General features: G+C 42.8%; 1 protein-coding gene and 1 long non-coding RNA gene across 2 annotated transcripts; one reads left to right on the forward strand and one right to left on the reverse strand.

Moving 5' to 3' along the window:
• Positions 1 to 493: 493 nt before the first annotated feature.
• Positions 494 to 1,322, forward strand: LOC142062645 (uncharacterized). The gene is made up of 2 exons (XR_012662527.1): positions 494 to 610; positions 890 to 1,322. It is a non-coding gene; the product is annotated as an uncharacterized LOC142062645 (long non-coding RNA).
• Positions 1,323 to 4,328: 3,006 nt separating this feature from the next.
• LITAFD (LITAF domain containing) lies at positions 4,329 to 9,146 on the reverse strand. The gene is made up of 4 exons (XM_075105322.1): positions 9,034 to 9,146; positions 6,766 to 6,831; positions 5,471 to 5,630; positions 4,329 to 5,007 (listed from the first exon to the last, which is right to left on the reverse strand). The coding sequence occupies exons 1-4, from the start codon at positions 9,137 to 9,139 to the stop codon at positions 4,899 to 4,901; spliced, it is 441 nt and encodes a 146-aa protein (XP_074961423.1). The 5' UTR covers positions 9,140 to 9,146; the 3' UTR covers positions 4,329 to 4,898.
• Between the last annotated feature and the right edge of the window lie 232 nt (positions 9,147 to 9,378).

A 9,378-nucleotide genomic window follows, 5' to 3' on the forward strand; every position in this document is an offset into this window, starting at 1 on the left:
TGGTTACAGGTAGAGGGAAGTGCTTAAATGGCATGCCTTAAGTGGATAAAGTTTTCCCTTGATCTGTATCTTCATTGCACTGGTAAGAACTACGACACCATCCAAGTGGCATTTCTACTAGTACTTGGATTGTCTCTACAGGCTTTCAGTAAATGTCAGGATTTGTATTCAAAGTACTTCTGTAAAATCAGAGCCTCTGGTCAGCAGCAGTAAGCCCTAATTATACTTTGTGAAGTTAATGTTATGGTAGACTGATATAAAATTGAGCTTGTATATGAATGTCACTAAGTTTTCACATTTATTTATGAGATGTTGGCAGCTTTTAGGGAACATATTAAGTAATTACAATACTTCCCACTTAAGATTAAAATATCATTAAAGTAAATTTTGGGTGCCTTTTGATTTTTAGATGACTAGTCTTTACATGCTTTGGTATTTGTGCTATTTCCATGCTAATTTTTAAGATGATACTTTAAGGCATTCCAAATGCACTGTTTTCCATAACTGCAGGTTTTCAGAATTTGTTGGAGTTTTTTTGAGCACAAGTAACTTGTTGTTCTAATGTGGAAACACACACACCTATGAAGAGGAAGACAAGAGGTTTTCTCAGGTGCAGTATCTTTGTTTAGTTCATTCTAGAAATTTACAAGAATACAGTCTTCAAAATTACTATGCTTTCTATTCCTTATTCTGATTTTGGAATTATCTGGATAATAGACAGTGAATGCATTAAATTAAGTCAATGATAATGTAAGTGTTAAGCAATAAGGATGTAATTTCATGGTACACAGGATCAGAGCAACATAATGTTAATGGCCCATCTGAAATCTCCCTATGAAAATAGCAAGCGTTGTTCCTGTAGATTTATGTAGTGCCTTTTATCCTAAAGGAGTCCAAAGCATTCTGTGAAATCTAGGCAAGTCATACCAGTGAAATAGTTGATGATTAGAGAGTGACAGCCAACAAAAACACCGTTTATACAAGAAGGCTTGCTTAGCAACACCAGGACAAATCTGTGCTGCTGCAAGACGCCTTGGAGGGATCGGGCCGATGTCATACCGCAGGACGTGCAAAGTGTGCAGTGCCTCCCGCGTACTGGATCTACCTCAGCTGCTGCCCCTCCAGAGCTGGCATGCCAGCATCCCACCCCGGCCTCCTGCTGGAGCTCGGACCAGCCTGTCCTGCGGGCTCCGTGCTGGCTGCAGGCATCAGGGCTCAGATCTAAGCTACGCTGTGGTTTTGCTATTTAATATCCTTTGTGAGAAATCGTTTTCTGTAGGAACTGTATATAATGTAAATAAAATAGACTAGGATAAACACTGGATTGGTGTCTTGTCCATTCATTTTAGAGAAGATTGGGAGTGGAAGCTAATGGGTTGCTCAGAAGTCAGGGTGATTTTTGGTTAGATGAAAGAGATAAATTAAGTTAGGGAGAGCTGGCCAGGAGGTAAATTCTGACTTCTGTGGCAGTTTCCAGGTTTCCACTCTTGTTTTCTCTCGGAGGAGCTAAACAAGCGTTTGGATTTTGAGGTGGGGAACAGCATCAGTGTTTGGTGTGTGAGCAGTATGGTGTCATTTTTTGTTGACTTTTAAAGAGCCTGGCCTTTGGGGTCAGAAACGGGGAAATGTTCATGTGTTATATGCCTGAACCTGGCTTCAAATCTGTGCTAAACTTAATTTCTGTCCCAGGTGATGTTGGAGTTAGCTGCGTACCAAGCAGGGCAGGAAATTAAATTTGCAAACCAGCAGGCTGTAGCTGGAAGGCTTTATTTTTTTATGAAACACTTGTGTAACTATTGTGCCTCCAAATATTGGTGTAGAAATGTTCTAACTACTTCTTTTAAACGTCTTCTGCACATCTTAAATAATATATATAATTTATTTGTTAGGTGTAAATGTGTTTTTGCTTGTGCACCTTTGCTCCTAAATGTTATCCAGCTTGATGCATTATTTTACCATTTGCTTTGCTTCAAAGCAAAGCTTGCTGTTTCTCAGCCAGATTTTAAAATGGATTAAAATCGTAACATTACAAAAAAATGTGTGAAACGGTACAAAACCTGTTGGGCTAACATCTACTTGGCTGCTTGTGTATTTAATTGTTGTGGTGTTATTTACCATTAGATCAAAGTAGGTTGGGTTGCCAGAGGATGGAGAGTTACTGACCTTAGTACAAAGCGAAAGCCGGGGCAGCTGCTCTGGGAGTTGGCCTCATTGCAGCACTGGGTTGAGCAAGCTGGGAGGTGTTGGCTCTGGGCTTTATGCAGGGCCATTGAGTCATTAGGAAAGCCTCTTTACAGAAATACCTCACTCAAGAAATGGTGCTACCGAGCCTGTGCTTCTGTTAGAGGTTGGGGGTGTCTAAATATATAAAATATTGAAACTAATTCAAACACAGGTAATGGACAGTTTGTTTCCAAGTGGCTTACTTTGACCACCTGCTGTGCTTGGGCCCTGAAGAAGGCCACTGGAAGGGCTTGTTAACACGGGATCCTACTGGCACTAAATCCCAGTTCAGGCTCCCCAGTGCTCATCAGCATTGATCTGGGTGATACAGTTGAACATCTCTGGAAGGCTGGATCACACACTGTGCTTGTTCTAAAAACAGTTTCTGTTCTGCTACTAGCAACGAATGGCTTACTTCAGCAGTAGCTCTTGGTTTTGCTGTTCTCATCTTCAGCAGGGCAGTGTGTCTTTTTCATTTTGTGGTGTCCACCAGGCTGAACGTTCAGCCCACTGCTCCAGCACAGGCATGATCTGCCTCTGTGCATTGGTTTGATTTGCCCGGAAAATAGTTACTTAAGCTTTACTTAAAATTATGCAAGTGTACTTTTTTTCACGTCTTATAGTCTAAACACTGGAGTTTCTGTAGCCGGAAGACTGCATTTCTTGTACTTCTTGAAGCAAAAGACCACGCACGCATACAGCCTAGTTTAGCTAAGGCCATTTTAAAACGTGCACTAGCCAAACAGACGCTATTTGTAATGCAGACGAGCTGCAGGTAGTTTAAGATGAGTGGAGTTCCCGGAACTCTCGCCTACTGCCCCCTCCCGCGCCGCCTCAGGGCCGCAGCACGGCCGCCGCCGCCGCCCGCCTCCCTCCGCTGGCCGGGCGCTGCGCCCCGAGGCGGGAAGGGCGGCAAGGGCGGCGGCGCTCTGCCCTGGCCGGCCGCGCTGAGGGCGGGTACCGCGGGGTGCCGGGCGGGCTCGGGCCCTGTCACTCTGGCAGTTTCAATATAATACACAGTTTTTGTATATGTAATATAATATACAATTTTTGTATAAAACCAGCAGGAAAAAGGGTACAGGTGAACGCTGTGTTGCTTCTGAAGAAAAACTCGTAATGCTCCGGGCCGCGTGCTCCTCGCTGCAGTTGGACATTTCCTCTGCGGGTCCCTTCCTAGAGCAGCTCGGGCCGGATCCGGCAGCACGGATGGTCCCCAGGCGCCTCTGGCCTGCGGCAGCCCCGGCACTGGCTGTGCAACCGCTGGAGTTGGCCAAGTTCTCTGGTGGCTTCCCATAACGGTCCGTGAGGACCTTCCTTGTGCGCCCCTGGGGCAGCAGCTGCACGGTACGCACAGCTGGCACGCCTCTCCTGCAGCAAATCCTGGCCTTAAGAGCATCTTCATGGTTCTGCAGTTGCTATTGCTAAATAGCTATTTAGGGACACGCTCTTCTTTTTATGGCTTAAGTTGACCAACTAGCTAAAACGAAGTGTTTGATCAGACTTAATGTCAGGCAAAGTGAGAAATTTTAAAGTTCTTAGAACTACATGGTGCCTACAGATCCTTCAGAGCATGGGCAGGGTACCTCAGTTATAATGCATTGCAATGGAAGGGCAGCAGCCCGAGTGTTGCCTGCCACACACCCCGCTTGCCCTCAATAATTATGATACTAATATGAAAATGTTAATGATGTTAAAAAATTGAAATACAGGGGTTTCTTCTGTTTATCTTTCCAGCCAACAATAAACAGCAGCAGCTGCTGTTGCTGTTAGGGTTACAGGTTCTAGGCACCTGCTGGGCAAGTAATTAGGGAGATCTGATTTTACAAGATCAGTGACTTTGGATGAGAATTGTAAAAGTTCTGTCAAGTGTAAAGCCTATGAAGTCCTTGTTTGGGCAATCATGCACTGCAGTGGGAAGGCAGAGAGCTAAAATGAGCATTGTGGTTTTGGTAACTCTCTTCAAGCTGTGCTTGCTGATTTTTCTTCTTTTTGTGTTTGCCTTTTGGTTTCTGAATGTAAACAGGGTACCTCAGTCCGAGCTGCATCTCTCTGCTCTGAATGCAGCAGGTCATGGAAACAACAGGAGGTGTTTTGCCAGTATTGTTAACAATAACAGGTTTATTTTCTTACCTCATATATAACACAGTAACGACAATCTCATAACTTAGTATTTCATTAATAAATAATCAGCTACACTGTACCACCTGCAGCCCTGCAGGGGTAGGTCCCATACAAAGAAGAGCAGAGAGAAATGAAATCCCGACCAGTGAGTTCCAGTGCATAGAAGGTAAGTGCTTCTCTAAAATGTGCATGTCCAAACCTCTTGGTTACTGGTGTGTTGAAAAGTCCAGAAGAGTCTGTGTCCCAGGTGGGTTGGAGATTTGAGAGGAGGAGGAGGAGTAGCGCTGAAGGACTTGCTAGCTGGTCACTTCACAAGTCAGGACCACAATTCAAATGGACCATAAATTCAAGTGACACTATAAATTAGTCTTCAAAGCTTTCTGTTACAAAGTCAGTCCATCCACGTGATGGTAAACTCCAGATGGATTCACCAGCAAGGGAGCTTCAGAACCTAAGCCTACTCCTATATGTTTCATAGCAGTGTATTTATGTGTAGAATCTTATGGCATTAGGAAGCAGAGGCTTGGCATAATCTGGTTAAATAAACTTTGTTTCTATAGTCTTTTGTACCTATAAATATGAAAGTGGCAGCATGGGCAGTGATGGTCTGCATCCTTGAACATCCTCACGAAGAAAGGTACGAAGCAGCATCCAAAACAGCACCTACAACCAAAGAGGAGATGGAGACGCATGGAGTAATTTACTGAATTTTCTTTTTGCTGGCTACATCTGTGCTTTTTCTCTGCCTTATTCTGTCTTTTCACTGCATGAATCTACTTCTTTTCCAAGTCTCTTAATGTTTAAAGTATCTTCCAAAGAATTAGTTGTCTTCACTGCTAACATCTTATGTGTTAATCTGATTCTGAGCCTGATTTTGAATTGCAGTAGGGAAGCAGACAATACTGTACTAATTTTTGCTTGTCTCATGAAAAGTAATAACACAGTTAAACTTAGCAAGTTTGCATCCCTTGTAGCCGTGATGACTGTTATCTAGAATGGACAGAATGACTTCTTATCAAGTAGAGAAGGGCAAACTGTCTATGTAAGACCTACCTAGAACTTTTTTTTAATTACTTTTTTTAACCTTCTGCTATGACAAATCTTCGAAGTATATATGAAAGCTCACCCAACCATACACAAGCTGGCGCACAGAAGGTAAGACAGTCTGCCTAGTCTGTAGGTGACCTGGGTGGTGATGTGCTGGCGGCACGAAGGGCATATTGTGGATGTTGGTTTGCTTGAGAAGATTCCTGCTACGATGATCGGAGGCTGAGACACCAAGTAAACTGAGTTCAAGAGGAAATGAGAAGCAGCAAAATTAGAAGCACAGAAAATCTTTTACAAGTTATGAAGTATTAATTGGAGAATGTAGATTCTTAATGTGGCTGATCTAGAGGCACCTATGTTACTACTATTGATTTCAAGTATATTCATAAGAGTCACTGTACTACTACTTAGGTGTATCCCAATACGTTGCTTCTACCAGCAGCCAGTATTTACTTGGATAAGGACATGTACAGGGAATCTCCTATAGGATAATCCCCGTAGTCAGGCAGTCACTACCACCTGCTGGCTGATGTACCCTGACAGTGAGAATTTATCTTCTGATATTTAAAATAATACGAAAATCTATGTTCTCCCTGAAGAAGAGACTTGAAGGATATAGAAGAGTTTTCTGGATCAACTTTTCAGTAGTTACAAGAAATTCATCAAAGTAGATGAATCAGTCAGAAGCTGGTGCTGTCCCCAGTTGGTCAAGTCTGTAGCTTCCCTCATGTTTTTTCAGTGTTTTTTCAGGACCTGACTGTCATAATCCTTGAGGGGCATGCTTCTTGTAGGTGCATGAAGGGTCGTCTTTCAGAAATGTTCGCAGTAAAAAATACCATTTTAAGCATCCTAAAACAAGTTTAGGGTATATTCACACTGTAGCCTGAAGCAAAACTTCAGGAGTGGGAAGGTATTGTTTGTTAGATAGATAGGATATAGCATAACTGAGTTTGATTGCCATCTGGTCTTAGGGATTTTTAAAAATATATGTGCCCCTTCCCTCCTGTAAGAGATGTTATTTGACTGTTCTTTGAAACCTTTCCTCAGTGTCTCCTTTGAGCTTCTCCACTTCCATAAAGGTAATAGAACAGGAACAACAAAATACACTGGACTGATTTGTTCTGAAAGTCCTAGCTTCTAGGTGGTTTAAAAAAAAAAGGGTGCTTTGGTAGATTGGCTAATGCTGGAAAAACAAGTCTAAGCCTCTTGTCTTAGTTTATCTTCCAACATTTCTAGGGAAATTTCCAGCCTCTTAGATTGTGATTGGGTCAGAAAACTCCATCTTCTCTGTTGATTTTAAAACTAAAAACATTTCACTTTTGATAGCATGTAGAACCACGAACATTGTCTGAAACACAGTCCCCCAGCACTTACCTGGTTGCTCAAGGGTGGCTGTTTCTTGACAGGAGTAAGGTGGGGGAGAAGGATACTCATAACCCCCTATGTAAAGAAAAAACAGGGCAAAATGTAAAAATGCATACAGCTTATGCCTCCCGAAAGCCCTGTTTGGAGTCTGACAAGAAGCTGCATGGGGAGGTGCCTTGCAGGGGAGGCCTGGCGTGGCTCAGTGAAGTACCAGACAGGGGAAAAAACATTACTGAATTGATTTATGGATGTGTAAAACAAAAGCCTGCAGCGGCTAGCTAGTCTCACTTTCTATATAACGTAAGCAGAGAAACAAATTCATTTTTTCAACACAAAGGCAGTATTCCAGTATTCAGCAAAAGCTGCATCTATTCCAGCATAACGTTGGAATGATATTTGGTCCTAATTTAAGGACTCTGTTGATAAAGGACCCACAGTACCGCCAACTAGTTTCAATGATTCCTACCCTTACTATTAGTACTTAAAGCCTTTTTTTCTAGTTTGAATTTTATCTGCTGTCAGCTTCCAGCCAAGTACTTTCATCATACCCTTTGTTCTAGAAAAAAATTAAAGATCCTTTTCCTTTTGTTGTGGATAAGGGAGAAGGGAAGCTGGTGACTAAGAGACCTCATGCTTTTTTAGGTTCTTCTACTAATCTTACAAATTAAGTATGCAATCAGCCTACCTGAGCATGAAATAAATGAATATACCAAGAAATACATTCAAAATAAATTCCTGTATAGAACTTTACAGCCCGCTAGCATGGATGTGGTATCAAACTACCAGCCTGGTCTGCAGCAGGAGGACAGTCCCTACAAGAAATCTTGTTTGGTCAAGCTTGCCCAGCGTCAGGGAAGTCCTCACACCCAAGCAGAGCAGCCCTGATGTGGAAGTCCAGCCTGCGCCGTTGACCCTTTTAGAAACAACGTAAGCCCAGTCAGGGAGTAAGCCCACAGGGATACAAAATGGGATACAAAACTGGAATTTTCCAGAGTGAGACAAAATACGATGGCAAAGTTGAAAAAACGTTAGCGATGTTTCCTTGAGTAGCTTGTCAGAAGTGGTAGAGATTTGCAATGGCATTTGGGTTTAATGGTGGTGGGGTGTTTAGGTTTTGGTGAGGTTTTTCTTTTGAGGAGATTTTTTTTTAAGAAAAAATTTGTAGGGGAAAAAGAAATTGTAAAAAAATTGAAAAGTAAAGTATTTCCTTCCAATCTAGAAAAGGAATGTGTTTAGTACAAGTGAGTTATCACCTGATGTGCTTTTATGAAGGACCTGCTTCCTGTGCAAGGACAGGTCACTGCATCTCAGTGTTAGATGTGTTGAGTGCCTAATTCCTTGGTTGAGTAGCTCACAAGTGAGACTTTTTCCCCCCAAGCTCTTCTGAGTTTAGAAAGAGGTCAGAGAGGTCTTTGAGGACAAAAATATTTACAGAAAGAGCTGATCAGTGTAAAAAGCTGTGAAAATGGGTCAGGTTCAGAGGTCCAGTACTGACACTTCTAGCCCTATTAGTTACCTTCTGACCTCCCGTTCTGGTTTTTTGCTCCAGTCCTGTCTGGTGAATGGCAATTTCCTCAATAGCAGGGAGGTAACAAAGGTAAAATCACTGATATCTCAGTGTGTCTTTCAATGAGCGTGGGCTCCAACAGGCAGAAGACAAAGGAGTGTTGTGAGATACTTGTGTAGGTGTGAGAGCAATGCCTGGTTTCAGAGGGTAAAGCCAACCCAGCAGAGCAGCAGCTGTCCGCGCCTGCTTGCAGTGATTGAGCTGAATTGTCAGCACTTCAGTCGTTGTTTCCCCATGAAACAGCAATGGGGAGGGGTTGTTCGTCCCTACAGAACCTCGCTGCAGAACTGACTCCTCTAGGGAGGGCAGCTCTGGGTAGCAGGAGTGTTTGGGAAAAGGCCGGTCCTCTGGAAAACTAGATTACAATTTACGCAAGACATAGCCCATCCACGTACAAAGTCTGGCTGAACATTTGCTCATTAGGAATAGAAAATTATTGTAGGTATACAACTGCGATTTCTTTCACAATAAAGCATGTGTTGTTTGAAAAATTATTAACTAAACCAACAAAAATATTTCCTACCAGCTGCCCCACCCCAACCCTGGGTTTTATATGCTGGCACATGTGTTTTCTAAACCCATCATGTCCTGGCAAAGCTGGGCCCCTTATGAGCTGGCTCAGTTACGCTCTGGAAACCAGCTATCAATGTTTGCTACACAACCACCAAGAGGATGCTCTTTCCAAACCCCTCCCAGTGAAGGCTGCTTACCCTCTTGGCTGCAGTACGGTGGTGCAGAGGGTTCTTGCATGTAGGGTTCATGGTGTGTTTCATACATAATCATAGGAATTTCCACCTGTCCCTTCTCACTAGCCATCTCTGCAGTTCACCTGCCAAAAGTAGTGAAAAATAAAATCTACTGTGACTTTTCAGTGCCCTGTATTTGTCAATGCTTGCTTCTGTAATTTCTAGTTTTCACGCTCAGCTTTTACTTGGAGGAAAATTTGCAGTTCTCGTATTCTGGCTTTTTTATAGACTGAAGCGCAGTCAGTTCCTGTTACATCTCAGGATGAGGACGATGGGAAGAGAGCGCAGAAAATACCATCTTTACATATT

This window comes from Phalacrocorax aristotelis, chromosome 10 (assembly GCF_949628215.1).
Source record: "Phalacrocorax aristotelis chromosome 10, bGulAri2.1, whole genome shotgun sequence".
Classification (NCBI taxonomy): domain Eukaryota; kingdom Metazoa; phylum Chordata; class Aves; order Suliformes; family Phalacrocoracidae; genus Phalacrocorax; species Phalacrocorax aristotelis.